Below are 24,709 nucleotides of genomic sequence, written 5' to 3'. Positions count from 1 at the left end.
AAGCAAATTTTGACCAAATAAACACGGTAAGAATGTATGCTCTTCCTCATAACTCCTCCCACATAAACACACACACACACACACACACATACACACACACACACACACACACACACACACACACACACACGCACACACGCACACACGCACACACACACACACACACGCACACACACACACACACACACACACACACACGCACACACACGCACACAGGCACATTGAGCGTTCTTGTCCCAGAGATAGATACCTATATGAATGGAATGTGTAGAAAGGAACTGTAGATACTGGTATATACCGAAGATAGACACAAAATGCTGGAGTAACTCAGCGGGTCAGGCAGCATCACTGGAGAGAAGGAATGGGTGACATTGTGGGTCATCGCCTATTCTTTTTCTCCAGAGATACTGTCTGACCCGCTGAGTTACATTAATGGAATGTAAAGACTGAAGTCTATTGTTGACTCGCCACTAGATGGAGCACTTCACCAAGGCATCAGCTCACATCACCCACAGCCCATTTGCTTCCTCTAGGAGTATTTGGAGCAGTCACTGAGGGGCTGGACCTGAGTCTCAGAATGGGGAGAAGGCAGGAACGGGGTACTGATTGTGGATGATCAGCGTGAATGGCTGTGCTGCTTCGAAGGGCCGAATGGCTTACTCCTGCACCTATTGTCTATTGTCTACTCCTGATCTTTCTGGGATTACCTTGACCTCAGTTCAGGCAGCATAAAATTGAACCCCTGTCCAAAACTGCATCATATTTACCTTGTCTACTTTAGGCACATGACCTTCAATAATCTATTATCAACACAAAATGCTGGAGTAACTCAGCGGGACAGGCAGCATCTCTGGAGAGAAGGAATGGGTGATGTTTCGAGTATAATCTATCAATATACACAATCAGGGTACGGGAGGGAGAACATATCCTTTCTGTAAATTACATTTTGAGAGCTCAATAATGACAAAATCATCCATTTTATTTTTGTGGTTAGTTATTAAAAAAATAAACAGGGAATTTTTGGGATCTGCTGTGGATCCTGTGAAACGTTGCCATCGGCAACTACACTGCTTCAAGTTTTATGAAGTTTAGTTTAAGAAATTGAGGGTCGCCAACAGTAATTGGACAGACCTAATTCTAAACTAAGTGAAAAACGAGACATTCAACAGCGCTGCCGACTTGAGGTCTAAACTACTAATAAATATGTGTGTAAGCACATAGGCTATGGATGTAACATTGAAATGACTTGTAACCATGTTTACTAATTAATAGACAAACCATCAATTATTTTACCCATAGATAACAGTGGCAGGGAAAGTGTAAATCAGTGATTGAGTAAAGCAATTAATGAATTTTGTAAAGACATAAAAAGTATAATCATAAATAAATAATTTTGTATTCCCTTGCTTGTTTATTTAGTTAGCTTAAATTAGGGGCACCTTTTTATTTTAGTTTAGTTTAGAGATACAGACATACAGCACGGAAACAGGCCCTTCAGCCCACCTAGTTCATACTGACCAGCAATGCCCGCACATTAACACTATCCTACGTAGACTAGGGACAATTTACATTTATACCAAGCCAATTAACCTACAAACCTGTACATCTTTGGAGCGTGGGAGGAAACCGAAGATCTCGGAGAAAACCCACGCAGGTCACGGGGGGAACGTGCAACTCCATACAGATAGTCAGGATCGAACCCGGGTCTCATCAACTCTACCGCTGTGCCACCGTGCTGCCCTTTCTCTTTACCTCTGTGTCACTGATGACAACACTGATATTAGCAGCACCATAAAGTAAACTAGGTAATGCTGATTTTGCTGGAGGCAACAGGAGCTATTGCTAGGCATTGGCACGTTTACAGACAGTAAAAAATATTCATTGTGAAACAAAATCAGCGACTATTTTTTGCTCCATTTTTAGCCTCATTGAGTTTAGCGTTTGCACCAACAGAGGACAGTGTTTGCCTGGCTCCTATCCGCTGGCAGTAGTCTAAGTCATGACGCAAATCAGTGCTTCAAGCCTTGTGTCCATCCCAATATCATCTTACAGCTTCTGCAAAGCAAACAGGAATAGATTCCACAGCACTGGAAACTTGAATTGTATCTAATTCTGTAAAACGTGTACCAGACTCACACACACAATCCATGACTCAGCAGGAGATAGCTGGAGACTACCGTGAGGCTTCAAGATGTTGGAGAGAAAGCCAACAACAGCACTTCACTGTTGCACTGATCGTTTTCCTACCTTGGGAAACAAATTTCCCCGGGCCATATCACGACTCCCAACCATTGCTATAATTCAGAACTTCTGCATCTTATTGCAGTATCAAAACCAGTCTTTAATAATTCAGCCCTTTTTATAAAAGAATGACCCCTGTTTGTGGGATCCTATATTTGTGGAGTTAAAAGGAATCGCTTCCATTTGGGCTCCGTGTCCCCGGTATAAATATCTTCTATTCCTATATACAGGTTGCTGTGTTCCTAATTCAGGAGTCCACTAGAGTTTCCCCACTGTTGGGATCGTGTGCTGTCCGCTCACGGCAGCGGGTGGCCCGTTAGGAAGCTACTCCATGCCGTTCCTGAGTATCTGGTTTGCTGCAATCAACATGACACTTATGATGAAAGCCACTCCAAACGCACAAATCAGGCTCTTCCTCACGCACGTCTGTCTATTCTTCTTTTGCGAATGCACTGTTCGAAGGAAAGAAAGGAAAAGCTGTGAGGATCAGACAATTATATCAAGAAGCAAAACGAAAAACACGAGACCTCGAAATTCAAAGGCAGCCAGAACCTTTTTTTACACAGAGGATGGTGAGTGCCTGGAATGCATGGCTAAGAGTAGTAATGGAGGCAGATATGATAGTGGTATTCAAGAGACATTTGGATGGGCACATGGACATGAAGGTTATGGAGGGATATGGATTAAGTGCAGCAGGATAAGGATTGGCCTTGGTTTCATGTTCAGCACAGATACTGTGAACCGAAGGGCCTGTTCCTGTGCTCTACTGTTCTATGTTTAGTCTTTAGAGATACAGTGCAGAAACAGGCCCTTCGGCCCACCAAATCCATGCCGGCCAGTGATCACACCATACACTCGCACTGTCCTACACACGAGAGATCATTTACAATTTTACTGAAGCCAATTAACTTACAAACCAGCACATCTTTGGAGTGTGGGAGGAAACTGGAGCACCTGGAGGAAACCCGCGCGACCACAGAGAGAACGTACAAAGCCCGTAGAAACAACACCCGTAGTCATGATCAATCCCGGGTCCCTGGTGCTGTAAGGCAGCAGCTCTACCACTGAGCCACCCTTGTGTAAGCCCATTTGTATGTCAACACAAGAAAACACTGTAAATACTCAACATGTCTGACATGGAGCGAGAAACTGGGTTATCGTTGGTTGGACGACCTTTTGTCAAACATTTTAATTTGCAAGGAGGGAAGGATGGAGGAAACAAAGAGATCCTGTCGATAGAGCAGAAAGCAAGTGAGATGGAATGATACAAACGGCATAAAGATGCTGGCTGGGGTAGAGTGAAAACGGCTTGCTTATCACAGGTAATCCGCCTCATGGGGATGTAAATGAATGAATGAGAACAGAGGAAGGGAGAGACAGAGGAGGGGATAAATCCAAGCATATTCCAAGTACAACATCTCGTAAAACACCATTAACCCTATTTTCTGTGAACTTTGCTTCTGTCTGATTGACATTTACCAGATGTAATTCTCATTAACACTCCAACAAATATATAGTTCATTGGTGTTTAAGAATGTCACGTGGTAGTAGAAACAGTAAAGTTTAAATGGAGCACAGAAATCATGGTTCTGGCGTGTTTAACAGACTGCAGGGACCAGTACTGGTGGGGTAGATGCGGAAGGGATTTCAAAGCAGATATCTTTACTATAGGTTACACAAAAAAGCTGGAGAGAAACTCAGCGGGTGCAGCAGCATCTATGGAGCGAAGGAAATAGGCAACGTTTCGGGACGAAACGTTGCCTATTTCCTTCGCTCCATAGATGCTGCTGCACCCGCTGAGTTTCTCCAGCTTTTTTGTGTAACCTTCGATTCTCCAGCATCTGCAGTTCCTTCTTAAACACCATCTTTACTATACATTTGTGCCACCATGATAAAAGCAGGCAGTCCCTTGTGGGGATAGAGTCGACATGAGAACAATGCTAGCTTTGTAGAAACCCATGAATTTGTCATTGTTAAAACTCATGAATATCATCAGTTGAAAATCGTAGTGAATCACATAATAAGTGGAGGAAGGAACTGCAGATGCTGGTTTAAACCGAAGATAGACACAAAATGCCGGAGTAACTCAGCGGGACAAGAGTATCTCTAGAGAGAAGGAATGGGTGACGTTTCGAGTTGAGACCCTTCTCGGGTCTGAAGAAACGTCACCCATTCCTTCTCTCCAGAGATGCTGCCTGTCCCGCTGAGTTACTCCAGCATTTTGTGCCTTTCCATATAATAAGTGTACTGCCTGATGATGAGGAACTGGGGTCCGATGGCGGTGCATCACGGTCAGCGACTGTGGGACACTCCCGCGGGTGGAGACGGAGGAGAGAGAGAAGGGGGAGAGAAGGGGAGAGAGAGAAGGGAGAGAGAGGGGGGGAGAGAGAGGAGAGAGAGAAGGAGAGAGAGAGAAGAGGGGAGAGAAGGGGAGAGAGTGAAGGGAGAGAGAGGGGGGAGTGGAGAGAGGAGACGGGTGAGAGAGAGAAGAGGGGAGAGAGAGGAGGAGAGAGAAGAGGGGAGAGAGAGAGGAGAGAGAGAGAAGGGAGAGAGAGAAGGGGAGAGAGAGAGAAGAGAGAGAGAGGGAGAAGGGGAGAGGAGCGTGGGGTTCATTTTCCCACACAAGCCATAGGTGACTGGGCAATCTGAACCCAAGCACCAAGTTGAAAGCGGTCGAAGGTGTGCATTCCCACGGGACAGCCCCCACTCTCCCACGGCCACCCTCCACGGGTGGAGCAGAGGTTTGGGACAATGTTCATGCCTTCACAGTGATGTGATGGACACGGGGGTCTGGACCAATCGCTGACAAGTCCCGCCCCCCGGCAACGTCATGTCCGTTATTGGACTTTTCTGTTGAGCGGCAGTCGGTCCTTTGGCCTGTAGGCGACGCCGCCTTTAGGGTAGGTGGCGTTTCGACAGAGAGGCCATTCGGTAAGTTTGCTTTTAGGCGACGCAACTTTTCGGTTCTTTGGCTTTTAGGCGTCCCGCCCTTTCGGTTAGTTTGCATTTAGGCGTCCCATTCTTTTGGTTAGTAGGCGTTTCGTCTTCGGACTCTTTCGGTTTATTGGTGTTTTGGCCTCGTTTCCATTCGGTTCTTTGGCTTCGACTTCTTTGCTTCAGCCTCTTGTCTGTCGGCGCCATGTCCGGGTACCGTGGAGGCCAAGTTAATGGGTATTTTTGAAGCGGAGATTTATAGTTTCTTGATCTTCTTCTTATCGAGTCCGCACGCAAGACTAGAAGTTGTTCAGCCAGAGCAGTGCAAACTTCTCTGCATCTGCACACAGTGGCGTCTGTCTTGTGCTTTTTGTGCTTCTTGTGCGTGGTGGAGGAAATATTTGTGAAAACGGGGCCGCAACATGAACGCTCTTTCCTTGACTCCAGTTTCTTGATTAGTAAGAGCATCAAATGTTATGGGGAGGATGCAAGATGATGGGGCTGAGAGGGAAAAACAGATCTGCCATGATCGAATGGTGAAGCAGACTCACTAGTCCGAATGGCCTAATTCATGCACCTACATCTTATCATCTTATGATCTTATGATGACTTCTTTCCCAGTTACGAGACTCTTATAAACTTAGGATGTATTGAGGGAGTTAGATGTGGCCCTTGTGGCTAAAGGGATCAGGGGGTATGGAGAAGAGGCAGGTACAGGATACTGAGTTGGATAATCAGCCATGATCATAGTGAATGGCGGTGCAGGCTCGAAGGGCCGAATGGCCTACTCCTGCACCTAATTTCTATGTTTCTATGTTTCTATGTATTCCTGATTTCCCCATTTACCTCGCATGCTTGCACTCTTTCTTTTGCCTGCACGCTCTCTGTAGCTATAACACTATATTCTCCACAGGGAAGGAATGCTCCAGAGATGCTGCCTGCCCTGCTGAGTTACTCCAGCATTTTGTGTCTACCTTCGATTTCAACCAGCATCTGTAGTTCTTTCCTAACACTATATTCTACATGGTTTGATTTGTATTCATGCTCTATAGGGTGCTGGTAAGGCCACATTTGGAATACTACGAGCAATTTTGGGCACCATTTCTGAGGAAGGATGTGCTGGATCTGGAGAGGGTCCAGAGGAGGTTTACACGAATTATCCCAGGAATGAGTAGGTTAATCTAGGGTGAATCTAGAGTACACTGGGCCTGTACTCGCTGGAGATTAGAAGAATGGGGGGACCTCATTGAAAGGTACAGAATGGTGAAAGGCTTGGATAGAGTGGATGTAGAGAGGATGTTTCCACTTAGTGGGAGAGTTTAGGACTGGAGATTGTAGCCTCAGAATTAAAGGATGTTCTTTTAGGAAGGAGATGAGGAGAAATGTCTGTAGTCAGAGGGTGGTGAATCTGTGGAATTGCCACAGACGGCTGTGGGGGCCAAGTCAGTGGATATTTTTAAGGCATAGATAGTTAGATTTTTGATTAGTACAGGTATCAGAGGTTATGGGGAGAAGACAGGAGAATGGGGTTAGGAGGGAGAGATAGATCAGCCATGATTGAATGGTGGAGTAGACTTGATGGGCCAAATAGCCTAATTCTACTCCTATCACTTATGACCTAATGTCTGAATACTCTACCTAGACAGCACAGAAAAGAAAGCTTGTTACTGTATCTCTGTACACGTGATAATACTAGACTAATACTGATGATAGTATGGACACTGTCCTCGAGTTTGACCTGGTGTGTTGCACAAACACAAGTACATTTTGTATCATAACTTTTGTGTTATACTGCTGGAGGTTATTTGTCACTTAGTAATTAAGTGACAAATAACCTCCAGCAGTATAACTCAAAAATCGTGATACAAAATGTACTTGTGTAAATGAAATTTACTGAGTAAATGAAAACCTTGAACAGAGCATATGGGAAAAAAAGTTTATAAATGGTATTCGGGGATCTGAGCGCTCAGTACTATAATATGAGATATAACTTGGAGCTGAAAACTGTGAAATGATCAAAGGAAGAGAAGTCATGTGCTCTTCCTGCCAGACTCCCATCTAACACTCTGTAATCATGCGCTCGTTCTGAACATTGTAGCCATCATTCTTGTGCACATTGGCTCCTGGACTAGTAAATCCCCAATTGAAAAATTCTCATCCTTTTCTCAAATCACTCCAAAGTCTTAATGTCACTGATGTCGCAATTCATCCTTATCCAAGGAGTTACATTAAGCCCATGCTGCATGTTTAAAATGTGCCTATTAATATAACGTAGTTGGAACATGCTATCCCATTGCGAATAGGAACTTTTCCATACACAAGGGTCTCCGATACTGAAACATCATGGGTCATTCCCTTTACGGATGCTGCCTGACCTGCTGACCTACTCCAGCACTTTGCCTTTTTGCCCAAGATTCCAGCATCTGCAGGATCTTGCGTCTCCAAATATAAATACATGTTTTCATTGCGCAAAGTTTAATTTCCCATAATCATTGCAACAACAGTGTAGAATAAACAAGGCTTTTCAGACTAGTCAAGATTTTGCTTTATGAATGCTCCTTTCAGTTCCATTAAACTTGAACCATCGACGTCTACATCTTTGAGGTCCTCTGGCAGAATTGTTATCCAAATTTGTTCACCCCACATCAGTCCAACCACCTTGTTTAAGAAGGACCTGCAGATGCTGGAGAATCGAAGGTACACAAAAAAGCTGGAGAAACTCAGCGGGTGCAGCAGCATCTATGCTGCTGCACCCGCTGAGTTTCTCCAGCTTTTTTGTGTACAGTCCACCCACCTTGTTCACCATCCCACTCCCCAAATCATGCGATGTCACCACTGGAATCATGGAGTCTTAGTTTAGTTTAGTAGAGATCCAAAGTGGACACAGGACCTTCAGCCCATCGAGTCCATGTCAACCAGTGATCCCCAAACACTAGCACTACTCTACCTATTAGGAACAATTTACAATCTTTATCAAAGTCAATTAACCTACATACAAATCTGTGATTCTTTGGCATGTGGAAGGAAACCGGAGCACCCGGGGAAAACCATGGGGAGAACGTACAACCTCTGGACAGACATCACCTGTAGTCAGGATTGAAGCCAGGTTTCTGGTGCTGTAAGACAGCAACTCTACCACTGCGCTGCCGTGCTGCCCAAGTCTTTGCGACAATTTGATCGACAATGAACTAACACTGAGAGACTGGCCATATAATTTGGTCACATCACTCGCTGGGTGGGTGTGCTATAGTTATGAGCCAAAATCAGATATCGGCCCAGCAGAGTGTTCACTAGCTGGCACGTCACAACTTTTAACCATCCAGCCAATATCCACAGCAGTGAAAGCTCAAAGATCACATGTGGCTCGGAAACTCTGCAACTCTTTCAGTTGATTAAAAATAAATACAGAGCACCGAAAACCTCGTATAGTTTGGAAATGTGTTCATAGATTTACAAATAGCATTATTAGTGCACCGCCAGTTGAGTTGCTAGATTGCAGGGGTCACGGAGCAGAATAAGTAGGTGAGCAGACCATCTGCTCAAACTCACATCATTGCCACGAGGCTGTGGGTTGCAGATGTTAAATAACCCAGAGATGGTGCAAAAGGAATCCAGAACTCTGCTGTGATATTTCTGTATTTTAGTTTTTCGGCGAATTGTCTTCATGAATGCACTGAGACAATACCACAAAAGAGGAGAGGTTTATTTACAAGATAGCATCCTTAAATTATTCACACATGTAGAGTCTTTCAGCTGGCAGCGGAATGCCTGTGACAAGGTTATGCTCTTGCAAAGCAGACGGATCACACGATTCTGCTGGCAAAATCGAATCTCAGCTTGAATATACAGTATACATGGATATTAGGAGAATAGCAGACCCACGCATTATACTTTGCTCTGCCTGTAGCGGCACCTAGTGGTTAAGCTGTGTATGCAGAACCCTCGTCATAGGTCGGGGCAGTCGCGTGACAGGGTTCGTTGGCGGGCTTTTCAGTGTGTTAAGTAGCTAGCGCTCTTCACGACGACAAGAGCTAAAAAAGTTTTCTCCCGACTTGTGTAGTTCAAGTGTTGCTTTGACAATAAAAAACATTTTGCTTTGTCTCGCTACATGTAGCAATGTTACAAAATTTTGAGATTTAAAAAATCAAGTCTGCAATTTATCCCATCAGATAAAGCATAAAAATAAGTTTAATTTGACACCTAATTCACTTTCATATCTCAAATATTTAAAAAGATATGGCCATTTTCATACTCGGAAATTAGCATCTTGTTCCCTATTGATTTTCTATGGACATAACAAAAAAGCTGTGATCGTGGACAGTCAAAAGCCCATAACTTTCTTAAAAATTAAGAGAACTGAATGAAATTTTCAGTTATCATAGATTGAAGCATTCTGAAACAAATATAAAATAATCTTACTTGGATGACCTGAAATTAAAGCATATAATTAGTTAGTTACCCAATTGTAGCTAATTCCAAACTTCAATTACTAGATCTAAACATCTATCCATTTCTTAAGAAATGATGAACATTTTTAAATAGCCTAAGTGTCCAAATAATATTCACAAAGAAATCACAATAAAACATGATTTTTAAATCTCATTTACATTAATTTATAGGCCAAATGGAAGGATTTAGTGTTCAATTGCTGTAAATTAATGGCCATTTAAATCAGCTTTCGAGTGGGATCCCGTGGAACCCGCTGGTTTAGAACGTTCACATTGCGGTAGATTTGTGCCCCAAATGCCCAGAAAAATACTGCGGTATTTAATGGGCCCCAAAATAGCTACTCACAACATTAAACTTTGTATAAAGGGATCTTAAAAAGCCCTTTTTAATGTAAAAATAAACAACCTACCGTTGTCCCCTGTGTGAGATCCGGCCCGTTGTCGGCGGTTGCAGGTTTAGAGGTTAATTTTTAACCTACTATAACAATACTATAAACCCGTTAAAAGTAAAAATAGCTCAAACGACAGAATCTTCCAGCGATTTTTCGTCACCAACAAGTTCGATTTGAACAGCCTAGGGAAAATTGCGTTTTAAACCCGCCCCCCTCTAAGCGGCGCCAAAATCGCGCACACGGGCTGGGACAGATCTTCAGCGACACTTCAGGTAGGTTTTGCAACATACCTACTACATGCCTTCTCTTTTCAAAGCAGCGGGGAGAAATAGCGTTTCTCAGCATGGTGGCGCAGCGGTAGAGTTGCTGCCTTACCGTGCATACAGCGCCAGAGACCCCGGTTCTACGGGCGCTGTCTGTACGGAGTTTGTACGTTCTCCCCATGACCGCGTGGGTTTTCTCCAAGATCTTCGGTTTCCTCCAACACTCCAAAGACGTACAGGTTTGTAGGTTAATTGGCTTGGTATAAATGTAAATTGTCCCTAGTGTGAGTAGGATAGTGTTAATGTACGGGGATCGCTGGAAATATCAATGTACTCATTTAACAGCTTAACTCCCCTGCTAACTGTTAACCGTGTGGCCATGTTTAATGTACACATTTAGTGACCATTATTTGGAGTTTTTCATCATTTTTTGTGGTGTTTTGGACTTTACTTTTGGAGTGAACTTTGTTTCTTTGCCACATTTCCTTGGATCCGTACTTCACTGAAGTTGCTACTGAATTTAATTTGCATTAAAACTTTATGCATGAGTGGTTCATCCAAATTTAGCATTTTATCTACACGAACACTAGAATCTGTCACCAATTTCAAACATATACAGTATCTTTTGATTCTGCAAATCTCTACTATGGTTCTTACCTGCCGACTGTTTGAACTTAACTTGTTCGGTGGATTAGATGCCATACGCTTGTTTTGCTTGAAAGTATTTTCTTTCGGATTAGTGTCAAGGTGACATTTTGAATCAACTTCATAGGTTCAATTTCAGAATCTAATTTTGATTGAACAAGGTTCAAGTGTGTTCTCAATCTTCTCCATATCAAGAATGCTGTTGTTTTACACCTTTGGCACATGCAATGTTGTTCTGCACTGCAGCAGAGACAGATCAACCAACGTTTGTTGCCAAGAGTTGAATATCCCTGTAATACTCGATACCTTCCTCAAAAATTCTGAGCAACCTCTCAACTTTTCAAATTGAAACAGAATGCTTAGAGGTCTCATTCCATTTGATGGAAATCTGCTAACTTTGGGCTGTTGCCAGAAATAATCTTTTTAAGTAAACCTACCGTAATGACCAAGGAGAGACACAATTACAACATTTAGAGTCATGGAGTCATCGAGCACAGAAACAGGCCCTTCGGCCCAACTCATCCATGGCGACCTTCCAAGCTTTGGCCAGGTCCATTTGCCCAGGTTTACTGCAGATCCCTATACTGCAAACCTTTCGTAACTTATCACCTCTCTTGTTGACCTGAGGAAATTAAATATCAATATCCTTCTTTCTAGTTCTATGTGCAGAAAACCTAAAAATAAATGAAGCTGAGTCTTGGGTTGAGAAAAATAGAAGAAGAAAAAAAATCTGTGAAGAAACTGTTTGGAGACATTTATGACCTGGTCAATGTAATTAAATCAATTGATGAGACTGGGATCTGTGTCAGCCTCAGGAACTGCAGACAGGGAACATAAAGAGAAAACAAATAGGGAGGGAGCAAAAGGTGAAATTTGCTAAAAGCAAAATCATCACCTGCTTTGGATGTTTCAAGTCTTCCTATTCATTATGCATCATTTTGTATTCAGGCACGTTGACTCTTACTGGGGTGAAATCTTAATGTGACATCTACCTGCTGGGAGCTCGCCCAGTCAGCTACTCATCATGTGCACAGTTAGACAGGGACTGTCAGGATGCTCCTCTGTCATGTGCTGCATTACCAACCAGGCCTGTCTGTGTCTCTGATCCGTTTGCATAATCTAGCTGAGACTCACTGCTTGAGTTCACGCTCAAAGGGTCGTTTTCTCGGAAGCAAGTTCTCGTCCTCACTGACCTGAAACGGGAGAAGTTTATCTTCCCCCGAAGCTCGGGTTGTTTTTCTCGTGAGCGTTACCTTGAAAGATGTAATAATGGCAAGTTTAACATTTGCTGTGCCAGTGCCAATATTACCTGTGCCAATAAAGCACTATTCCAGACACACCCTATATAGAGATATATCTTATCGCTCGGTAACAATTTTCAATTAATGACCCAGTTGCTCTACCAGAGGAAGATGTCTTCTGCAATTTTCATACTGGTTGATTTATAAATTAATAACCTTGCAATAAAGGGGCACTAAAATTGCATAATGATTAAGGCCTATTAATTTCCTTGTACAAAGATATTTCCCCATTTCTACCACAGTGCTTGACACCTGAGAGCCACACACATTGCCCACAACATGTTCTTCTCCACTGTGGAACATGAAATGTTCATGGTTTCAAATTTATTTACATGTAACATAATGCAAAAGTAGCAGAATGCGACAGATACTTTAGTTTAGTTTAGAGATACAACACGGAAACAGACCCTCCGGCCCACCGAGTCCGCACCGACCAATGAGCCCCGCACATAAATGCTACCCTACACACACTAGGGACAATTTCACATTTATATCAAGCCAATTAACCTACAAATCTGTGCATCTTTCGAGTGGAGGAAGAAAAAACCGAAGATCTCAGAGAAAATCCACGCAGGTCACGGGGAGAATGTACAAACGCACAATTCATGCATTGCAATTCTGGTACATTTTAGATTATTACACAATTGCTTTTTCTGAAGATAAGACACAAATTGCTGGAGTAACTCAGCAGGACAGGCAGCATCTCTGGAGGGAAAGAATGGGGGAGTTTTTGGGTTGAGACCTTCAGACTGAGAGTCAGGGGAGAGGGGGAATAGAGATATGGAGGGGTAAGGTGTGAAAACGACAGATCAAAACAGACAATGTTTAAGACAATGTAGAATTATTCTTTTTTGGCTGAGGGGAAGGTGACAATGAGGCATAAAATCAGTAAAATTAATCAGGAGGACAGTGAAACTAGTTGGATAACTTAAATAATAGCCATTGACTTGGCCTCCACAGCCCTCTGTGGCAAAGAATCCACAGATTCACCACCCTCTGACTAAAGAAATTCCTCCTCATCTCCTTCCTAAAGGAACATTCGTTAATTCTGTGGCTATGACCTTTGGTCTGAGTCTCTCCCACTGATGGAAACATCCTCTCCATATCTACTCTATCCAAGCCTTTCACTATTTGGTAAGTTTCAATGAGAACCCCCTCATCGTTGTAAACTCCAGCGGGTATAGGCCTAGTGCCGTCAAATGCTCCTGAAATAGAATAAGCCAATGCACAAACTCAGATGCGTACTTACTGAGATAGGTAATATGTTCATCAAAGTCTAAAGGTAAGTTGAGACTGATGAAGACAGGAACGTTAAAATGATTATGGTAACAGGTAGGCGAGCTAATGATTACCAAAAGACACAAAGTGCTCGAGTAACTCAGTGGGTCAGAGAAGCACATGAATGGGTCGATAACTTTCTAATCACATCTGTAAAGTGACATTCTCAACCACATCTATTCTGAAGATAACTAGAGGATGTAAATTAAACTATTATTGTTCTGATTGAAGTAAAAAGAACAGCCTTACAAGCCATAGTGCAGAAAACAACCAAAGGCTACTGTTTGCACTAAAGAAAACAAGCAAGGTATGAGACTTTGCCCAATACAAAATGTCATGGAAACCTGGATCAAGTAAAATTGACAGTGTCCTCCTTCATTTAATTTTATTCTCCTTTAGCTGAAAATGACTAACTTCAGAAATAATGAGCGCAGTTTCTCTGTTCTATGCACACATTGAGCTTACCTTCAAACTCAGCGTGACAGTTACTTGAACTTTCATTCAGACTCTCCTCCTCCGTGATGATGATGTTCTCGATGTCTTTCATTGTCAAATGGTCCCGGAATGCATGAAATAATATGTGCTTCAGTTCTTCCAGTGTAATCCTCTGCATATCAAACTGGTGGAGAAATAAGAATCAATCCATGTCCAGAAGAAAAAAAAATCTCTAACTATTGAAAGAATGTTCAGTATCTCACAGAGGATGTAACCGCATACATAAATTCATAAGTAATTGGAGCAGAATTAGGCCATTCGGCCCATCTAGTCTACTCCACCATTCAATCATGGCTGATCAATCTTTCCCTCTCAACCCCATTCTCCTGCCTTCGCCCCATAACCCCTGACACCCGTACTAATCAAGAAATTATCAATCTCTGCCTTAAAAATATCTATTGATGGTCTCGATAGCCTTCTGTGGCAATTAATTCCGCAGATTCACCACCCCCTGACTAAAGAAATTCCTCCTCGTATCCTATATAAAGGTAGATCTGCGGCTATGGCCTCTGGCCCTAGACTCTTACCACTAGTGGAAACATCCTCTCCACATTCACTCTATCCAGGCCTTTCACTATTGTATTATTAATTCATCTTTCTCAATGTTGTTTTCAATCGTATGTGTTGCTTCCCTGAGCAGAAAGATCCCAGTCATGCCTCTGTACAACTCAGCCTTTCCAGAATTTGGGAATTTCCCAACAGGATATCACGCAAGTTCCTGACGAGCATTAAACTTTGGCTTTTAACTTCAATAGAAAATCAAACAGATAACATGAAACGTGGAATAGTACAGCACAAGACTGGACCTGCAGCCCACATTGTCTCTGCAGAACACATAACCTATATCCCTCCATTCCCTGCATATCAATTTGCCTATACTAAAGTCTCTTAAATGCCATTATCCTGTCTGCCTCAACCAGCACCCACAGTGGCACATTCCAGGCACTCAGTAAAAAAAATTCTGAGTAAAAAAATTGCACTGCACATCTCCTTTAGATTTATAATAAACTAGGTTATTCATTCATGACTATTGAAATTTACATTAATATCTAAAAGGCCGGTGCATTTATCCTTCATTTCTGTCAAAAACATTTACTGTCAGTCGACGTATCTCTTGATTGGCAACCAGATTGTTCACAATGTTGATAATGTTTAGCCCTGAATTAAATGGCAAACTTGTGCATTGATCATTAACAAAATAACATCAACCTCAATAACATCACTAATTCCATCTGTTTTGCTGAAATTCTCATTCATTTTGCTTGTATTCAAACTCTCTCCTTCTCTGCCTCCCCACTCCTAATCCGCATTTAATGATTACATTTTTTAGTTCTTTAACCTTCAGTGATTTCTTTTGTAATATTAAAAATTCTACAAATTAGAATGAATGAATAAGTTTATTGGCCAAGTATTCACATACAAGGAATTTGCCTTGGTGCTCCAACCACAAGTGACAACATGGCATACAGTGACAGTTAAGAATGATACATAAAACATTAAACATTAATGATGAAATAATAAAATCTGTTTTAAAAAATCTGTCTTGAAAATCTGTTTTTTTAATTTTTAGGGGAGCCAGTACTATCACTAAAAAAAAGCACTTGTTCATAGTACTTTGTAAACATGTTGTTCTTAAAACACCACACTATATATAATACAGGTATATACATTTAACGGAATGTAAATATAGATGAAATAGGAAACAGTCAAATTCTGAGGGACAAAATTGATTATCCAACAAGTTATTATTTTTAAGAAAATTGGTTTAATTTTCACATCGCTTTGCTTAAATTGAATTCTTCTAGCTCAGCAATGGCATCATTGCTGGTTTTCTTTGTCTTAGAATAAAACCTTTTCCTTCTTTTTCTTTCAGTTTGATTCAAATGGTAACACCTTTGCCCCTACCAGAAGATCAGTGTTCAAATCTAAGCTCAGGCCTTGAGCACATAACACAGCCCATCACTTGGAGTGTGTAGGAAGGAACTGCTGGTTTACATTGAAGATAGATACAAGATGCTGGAGTAACTCAATGGGTCAGGCTACATCTCTGGAGAAAAGGAATAGGTGACGTTTCAGGTCGGAACCCTTCTTCAGACAGGTTTAGTCTGAAGAAGGGTTCCAACCCGAAACGTCACCTATTCCTTTTCTCCAGAGATGCTGCCTGACCCATCACTTGTGGCGTTGTGCTGAGGGAGTGCTACATTGTGGGAGATCCTTACTTTCCACTGTGGCACTAAATTGTGAGCCCCACCAGTTCGTAGAACAGATTACCTGGCACAATTTTTAAAGAGTAGAGACTTCTCTTTCAGTTCGAACAGAAAATGATTCTGCATCAGCAACAGCAACAAAATCAAAGATAGACACAAAATGTTGTAGAAATTCAGGGGGTCAGGCAGCATCTCTGCAGAAACATCACCTATTCCTAAAAACATCAACTATTCCTTTTCTCCAGATATGCTGCCTGTCCTGCTGAGTTACTGCAGCATTTTGTGTCAATCTTCTGTGTACACCAGCATCTGCATTTCATTCCTACTGCATCAGTCAGATCATATAGCAATTATGCCCTGCTGTTTGAGCTAACCTGCTGTGCTCAAATTGTCTCCAGCATTCCCCATGTTATACCTGTGACTGTGCTTCAAAATACTTTGTCACTCCTTGGGCATGAAAGGCATTATACAAATGTAAATCTCATTCGTCTTTCCGTGCACCTCACTTGCTTATGGCACCTTGCAGAGCATTAATTGACTGCTTGTACTTCCACTTCAACGATAATTCCAACGTTATAAAATCAAGTTTGTCCCTTTCATTCTGCATTATTAGTGAAAAACAGAGTTTTATTCTTCAGTGACAATGGAAGCACTGAACTGGAAAAAAAAAATGTTTCAAATGCATTAGCTTTGATCAATGCAACCAAGGTGTCATGCCAGGGGCTGGCAGGAGACAGCATCTCCCCTGTAATCTTCCACACGTGAAGTTATCAATCTCAGGCATGTGCCTATGAAATGTGCCAACTGGGCAGCCTGCTCTTCAGCAGCTAAAGGCAACTCAGGTTTGATCCTGACTGTAGGCGCTTGTCTGTACGTTCTCCTCGTGACCTGCGTGGGTTTTCTCCGGGTGCTCCGGTTTCCTCCCACGCTCCAAAGACGTACAGGTTTGTAGGGTAATTGGCTTCGTCAAAAATTGTGTGTGCAAGATAGTGTTAGTGTGGGAGGGTCGCTGGTAGGTGCGGGCTCGGTGGGCTGAAGGGTATCTGCGCTGTATCTCTAAACTAAACTAAACTCAGGCTGTTGCCCAGGTGTGATTTGTACAGCCGTATTGGTGAAGCACTGTCCACAGGTGACAGAACTGTTCAGCCTTTGACAAGAATTATGTTAAATAACAAGGGCAAAAAGGAGACAGCAGACAAGATATCCAAAAAACAATTTGTGGTGACAACTGTTGTGTGCAAGATAGAGGAGCCCATTAAAATGAAGAAAATTAACAGTACCCATGGCAGGGAAGTCTGAAAACTGCAAGACAGCAGAGCCTCTGTCTCACAGGTTGCATCGAACAAATCGACTGGAATTCTTTGGTGATTCAACGGATTGCAAATGAGCAAAATTGTAAATATTACACATTCTGACTTTCAAGAAGCCCTTGACCCAGTCTTTCACAGGAGAGTTATGACTACTGTGAAAGCTCTGAGGATCCAAGATTGTAAATTGGATAATTAGTTGGCTAGATAAGAGGGAACAGAAGGCAGACATTGATAGCAGTTCTAATTGCAAGATGTGAGCCGTACAAACCCTTGGTAACAGGCCTATGACCTTTTTGATGACCTTTATGAATGTTTTGTAAATGCGATATTTAACTTTGTAGATGGTGCTCGTGGAGAAAGCAGAATATCCCAAGGCGAAGATTTATTCAGGGAGCAGTTTTTGCATGATATAAATGTGAGATCAACATTCTCTCTTAATGCACAGCAGGAACGCACCAGAGAAATAACATTGAGTACAGAGCTTCAGGATAAGCATATGTGTTATTGAATAACCATATAACCATATTACAATTACAGCACGGAAACAGGCCATCTCGGCCCTACAAATCCGTGCCGAACAAATGTTTTTTCCCCTTAATCCCACCTGCCTGCACTCATACCATAACCCTCCATTCCCTTCTCATCCATATGCCTATCCAATTTATTTTTAAATTATACCAATGAACCTGCCTCCACCACTTCCACTGGAAGCTCATTCCACACCGCTACCACTCTCTGAGTAAAGAATAATATCAAGACTGTTTAAAAGCAAAAATATTACACTGATAGCAACCGCTGTCAAACCAAACTCTGTATGTGGCGAAAACAACAGGATGTTAAGTCATTGGTTTATTATTGTCGTGTGTACTGAGATACAGTGAAGACCTTTGCTAGCATGCTACCTAGTCAATTAATACTATACATGAGTACGATCAAGACATACACAAGTACAATAGGTAGTGCAAAGAGAAAAATACCAGTGGGAAAAATATAGTGTTATAGCATCGTAGTGTTACAGTTACACGGAAAAAATCCAAGCACCACAATGAGGTAGGTTGGAAGATCGCCTCTACACCCTAGCTTATGGTGGGACCATTCAGTGGCCTGTTAACAGTGGGCAAGAAGCCATTCGTGACTATGTTGGTACGTGCTTTCAAACAGTTGCGTCTTCTGCCCGATGGAAGAGGGAGGATGAGGAAATGATAGGGGTGTAGAAGGCTCTTGACAACGTTGGTGCTTCCCCAAAGCAGCATGAAGCATAGTTGGAGTCGATGCTACCAACCTACCTGTTCTGTGGGTCACTTACTGCTTTAACTCCGGTTTCTGCATGAACTTTATTAACTTCAAACCCTAAAAAACTGATGTGAAGGCAAGATGTTCTCAAAACGATAGACACAAAATATTGGAGTAATTCAGTGGGTCAGGCAGTATCTCTGGAGAGAAGGAATGGGTGACGTTTCAGGTCAAGTCCCTTCTTCAGACTGAGAGTCAGGGGAGAGGGAGATGAGAGAAATGGAAGGGTAAGGTGTAAAAACAACAGATCAAAGCAGACGATGGGACATTCCCAATCCTGAGTGACTGCCTGAGAGATGATACACCAGGAATGCAGCAGAGAGAAGATTGGGTGGCACAGTGGCACAGCAGTAGAGCTGCTGCCTTACAGCGTCAGAGACCCGGGTTCGATCCTGACTATAGGTGCTGTCTGTATGGAGTTTGTACGTTCTCCCTGTGACTGCATGGATTTTCTTCATGTGCTCTGACTTCCTCCCACACTCCAAAGAAATACAGGTTTGTAAGCTAATTGGCTTCTGTAAAATTGTCCCTAGTGTGTGTAGGACAGTGCTAGTGTACGGGGTGATCGCTGGTCGGCATGGACTCGGTGGGCCGTAGGGCCTATTTCCACACTGATTCTTTAAAGCCAAAAGTCTAATGGCTTTCTAAATAACGACACTGACTCTCTGAGAAATCCATTGCCCCACTCATTTCCCTATTCTCTCACACATGCCGATCAACCCCCCCCCCTGATTCTCCCACCAGCCTCCTACACGTAGCACATAATAGCCCATTCATCCAATGGGGTATGTGAGTTGAAACTGGAGCAGCTGGAGGAAGCCCACCTACTCACAGGGGAAACCAGCAAACTCCACACAGACAGCAACGGAGGTCAGAATCAAATCCAGGTCGCTGGAGCTGTGAGTCAGCTGCACTACCTGCAGCACCACTGTGCCATCGCGACGCCACAGGGCCATCTGACCAACAGGTTGTACTTTGCAACATGCACTCCTCAACTTGACCTTTGCAAACTCTTACCAGTTTTAATAACTTACCCAAATATTCATAGCAAAACCTTCCAAGCAAGGATTTCTCTGGGGCTAAACCCTCAATTTAATAAGCTTACACTAAGGGTCAAACTGAAAATGATGAGATTTAAATACAGGTCACAGAAGCCGAACTCTAATAATAAAAAAGACCTGACGTCAGTTTTGTCTGGAAACTTGTTCCACTGAGATTTAGCAAATTCAAGAATAGGTTTTCCAGTAAAAATAATGAAAAATTGCACGTAAAATTGCTTATGGCCCATAAGTTCATGAGTGATAGGAGCAGAATTAGGCCTTATGGCCCATCAAGTCTATCTCTCCTTCCTAACACAATTTTTTGCCTTCTCCCCATAACCCCCGACACCCATACTAATCAAGAATATATCTATCTACAGTATCTCTGCCTTAAAAATAACCATTGACTTGGCCTCCATAGTCTACTGTGGCAATGAATTCACAGATTCACCACCCTCTGACTAAAAAATTCCTCCTCATCTCCTTCCTAAAGGAACGTCCTTTAATTCTGAGGCGATGACTTCTGGTCCTATGCCTCCCCAACCCCATCCTCTCCACATTTACACTATCCAAGCCTTTCGCTATTTGTTACAATGAGGTTTCCCCTCATCCTTCTGAACTCCACCAAGTAGAGGCCCAGTGCCGGCAAACACTCATCATATGTTACCTCACTCATTCCTGGGATGTTTCTGGTAAACCTCCCCTGGACCCTCTCCAGAGCCAACACATTCTTCCTCAGATATGGGGCCTAAAATTGCTCACAATACTCGAAACATTCAGATTCAGATTCAATCTTTATTGTCATTGTGCAGTGTACAATACAGAGACAACAAAATGCAGTTAGCATCTCACCCTGAAGAGCGAACATAGAATAATGGAACAGTAAAATATCTATATGTACATACAGTCAAGTCAAGTCAAGTCAAGTCAAGTTTATTTGTCACATACACATACGAGATGTGCAGTGAGCAGTAGCAGTTGCAGTAGCAATTTTTCTGGTGGAAGGAGAGTCCGGGGGGGGTGACTGGCAATCACCGAGGTGCAGAGTTAAGTTGGGTAACATCCGCAGGGAAGAAGCTGTTCCTGAACCTGCTGGTCCGGCAACGGAGAGACCTGTAGCACCTCCCAGATGGGAGGAGGGTAAACAGTCTGTGGCTGGGGTGAGAGCAGTCCTTGGCGATGCTGAGCGCCCTTCGCAGACAACGCTTGCTCTGGACAGACTCAATGGAGGGGAATGAGGAACCAGTGATGCGTTGGGCAGTTTTCACCACCCTCTGCAGTGCTTTCCGGTCGGAGGCAGAGCAGTTGCCATACCATACTGTGATACAGTTGGCAAGGATGCTCTCGATGGTGCAGCGGTAGAAGTTCACCAGGATCTGAGGAGACAGATCGACCTTCTTCAGTCTCCTCAGGAAGAAGAAACGCTGGTGAGCCTTCTTGACCAGTGTTGAGGTATTGTGGGTCCAAGAGAGGTCATCGGAGATGACCCCCCAGAAACCGGAAGCTGGAAACACGTTCCGCCTCCGTCCCGTTAATATGGATGGGGGTGTGCGTGCCACCCCTAGACCTTCTGTAGTGTCTTGACCAGTAACTTATAGGATCTCTGCATTATATCCCTGTGTTTGCATTCTATTCCTCTTGAAACAAATGCTAGTTTCCATACTGATGGAAACTTACTGCTCAGATACGCATCTTAAATAGTACGGTACATTTAGTTTGAAGGATGTTTCATTACTGGTTTAGAAGAAGGGGCGCAAGGGTGACATTTCCGATCTCAATTAATTAGCAGCGGCACAAACGGAGCTACAAATCTCTATAAATTTTGAAAATATAAATTTGTGGATTATTACCTGGGAGATCAGATCGCTTAATTTAAGAGTCAATCAAGGTAATTACAGGCTAAATTGAATAGAAAACCAACTATGAGAAGCCCATCTTTCTGAACTTTTGGATGTTACCCATCACTCAGTAGCCAATGCGTAGCATCACAAAAAGAAAAACACAGCAAGATCCAACAAGTGGTCTGCTTTTTTTGATGCAAACTGCATGATAAAGGAGTGAGAGGAATAGATCAAGTAAACGCACAGACTCTTGCCCAGAGTCAGGGAATCGAGAACCCGAGGACATAGGTTTAAGGTGAGGGGGGGAAAGATTAAATAGGAACCTGAGGGATAACTTTTTTACACAAAGGGTGATAGGTGTATGGAACGAGCTGCCAGAGGAGGTGGTTGAGGCAGGTACTATCACAATGTTTACGAAACATTTAGACAGGTTCATGGATAGGGTAGGTTTAGAGGGATATAGGCCAAATGCTGGCAAGTGGGACTAGTGTAGATGGGGCATGTTGGTCGGTGTGGGCAAAGTTGGGCTGATGGGCCTATTTCCACGTTGTTTGACTCTCTGACTCTATGACACTTACAGAACATATTTGCACTTACTCAAAGTGCTGTGGGGTCTTTTTACATCTACCTGTAAAAGCCGACCGTCTTCCTTTCAAGTTGCATCCGAATGATGGAATGATCTACAATGCAGCACTGACAGAATCTCACAGGTGCCTCAACCTACATTATTTGTTCTCTGGATGTATCTGGTGCAGGTTGAAGTGCATAACAGGTAACCGAGACATTGCACTGAGGAAAATTAATATAAAAGCAAAGATTGATGACCATGCAAGAAAATTGATTAAATTATATTATTATATTAAATAATCATGTCAGGAAAGCTATTTTAAACAAAGCAAATATATGGGAAAGTAGAATCTTAAGAAGCTCACAGTCACAAAGAATTAAAAAACTGGGCCTTTATCATGACTACTTTATCATGAAATCTGAAACCTGTAATATCCAGGTTCAGGAGCATTTTTCTGTGAGCTTCAGGTTATTGAACAGTACAAACTCCAACTAAACTCCGAACTAAGAACTGCGTGGGTTGAACTAGGGGCTTTGGTTTATGTTGGCAGTATAATGTTTTATTTTATTTATTGAACTTCTTTCTTTGTTCCATTTTGTTCCTGTGCCCATTGAATACTGTGTTTACAAACCCGTTGTGTTGCTGCCACATATAAGAATGTCATTGATCCGTTTCAGGTCTTATGACAACAAAAAAAACACTCTCGATTCTTGACTACAGAAAAGATGCTGGAGCTGGGGTATAATGGAGAGATTCAAAAATAAATCAAAGGCTGAGTTCTGACCTAGTGACTTTAACCTGAAAGATTAATCCAGTTTCTCCTGCCAAACATGCTGCCTTACCTGATGAGTGTTTTGAGCATTTTCTGGTTCAATTTCATCAACGTTGATGGATTGGCTAGTAAATTTGGATGGATTGATCAGGTGTTTTCATATCATTCATTTTTGCATTCTTTTTTTAAGCATTCTGTTCAAACATATTGTGACGTTTTATGGGGCCTATACAATTACAAATGAACATGTTTTTAAAACATAGTTTTAGTTGGACAGATTTCATTATCTGCATGTCCCCCTGGTTGATTCCCTTGCCTGCTCTTCAAGGATTAATTATTTTCACGTGCCATGTCTAGTCTACACTTGGTGGAAGCCACATCAGGACCACCAAAAGCAATAGATGAGGTTGGAGGAGGTGCATGTCTCACCTGGAAGTGCTTTTTGCATCTCTGAATGGAGGTGAGGGAGGATGTTAGCATATAAAGAACAGTAGCCAAGTCCTGAATTGTTGAACTCTGTTTTGGAAGGCTGCATAGAGTCTAACCCAAGGCAAGCTTTACTTGTCCATTTTGCATAACTTGACTAGTGTTTCCAGCAGCTGCTGTTTCTATTCCAAATATGTCTCTGATGCCCTTCTATACTCAAAAAAGTAAACATAGACTCCCACACGAGAGGCATAATGTAAATCAAAATTCCAGTCAAGCATCAATCACAGGAATTATGAAACGTTGAGTTTAGTTTAGTGTCAGGTGTACCGAGTTACAGTGAAAAGCTTTTGTTGCGTGCTAGCCAGTCAGTCTCCAACCAGCCTCTCCAGAGATGCTGCCTGCCCCACTGAGTTACTCCAGCATTTTGTGCCTATTAGCGGAAAGACACTGCATGATGACAATTGAGCCATCCACAGTGCACAGATACATGATCAAGGGAAAAACATGAATAATGTTTACTGCAAGATAAAGTCCAGTAAAGCCCGATCACAGCCAGTCCAAGGTCTCCAATGAGGTAGTTCAGGACTGCTCTCTAGTTGCTGCTAGGATGGTTCAATGGCCTGATAACAGCTAGGAAGAAACGGTGCACATGCCCACAGTTGACAGTGCTCCCCAGCGGCTATGCAACTGTGCTCCAGCCAAGAGAATAGGAACAAAGAGGAGGAAGCCAGAATTTTAGAAATGCAAGAATTATTTTTTTTCTAAAGTAAAAGTCTCATTGGTACCATGAAGTACTTCCCTGCCAGTTTCCATTGAATATATTTGGAGAAGATGAAACATAGTCACCGTGGATGAAGCTTACAACTTGCTACCCATAAATAATATTTACAAAGCCAATGAAGTTGTAAAACGAGAAACTTAAACAAGCTTTGCGACAAGCTGTTCAATATCCGGGGGAGGATTCTTCCTATAATTTCTATTTGTTACGCTCGCTTTCCAAGTTTGGAAGTCGGCCAAGTCCTTTGGAGTTGAGATCAAAGGACCGTCACAGAACCTATTTCAGGAAGTGCTTGCATGCTTACAATTCCCCTAAATATTTGACACTCACTAGTCACTCTAAATATTTCACACCTACTAACAGTCCCATCATTAGGGGTGCTGGCCGAGAATCAAACCCCAAAATAGAATGTTTCATACAACACAACCCAGTCACCAGGCTCTTCATTCCACACTCAATAATTTATCAGTTACT

General features: G+C 42.5%; 1 protein-coding gene across 1 annotated transcript in view; it reads right to left on the bottom strand.

The window, feature by feature from the left end:
• Positions 1 to 403: 403 nt before the first annotated feature.
• The window catches only part of caln1 (calneuron 1), a 234,437-nt gene continuing 210,131 nt past the window's right edge, over positions 404 to 24,709 (bottom strand). The window contains exons 4-5 of the mRNA XM_055658048.1: positions 13,968 to 14,121; positions 404 to 2,693 (exon numbers count right to left, since the gene is read on the bottom strand). Of these exons, the coding sequence (XP_055514023.1) occupies positions 2,566 to 2,693; positions 13,968 to 14,121 (282 nt within the window). The 3' untranslated portion in view covers positions 404 to 2,565. The remainder of the gene's footprint in view (positions 2,694 to 13,967; positions 14,122 to 24,709) is intronic.

Source organism: Leucoraja erinacea, chromosome 28 (assembly GCF_028641065.1).
Source record: "Leucoraja erinacea ecotype New England chromosome 28, Leri_hhj_1, whole genome shotgun sequence".
NCBI classification, from domain to species: Eukaryota; Metazoa; Chordata; class Chondrichthyes; order Rajiformes; family Rajidae; genus Leucoraja; species Leucoraja erinaceus.
The sequence above is the reverse complement of the archived record's forward strand: the minus strand, read 5'-3'. Positions and strand labels throughout refer to the sequence as shown.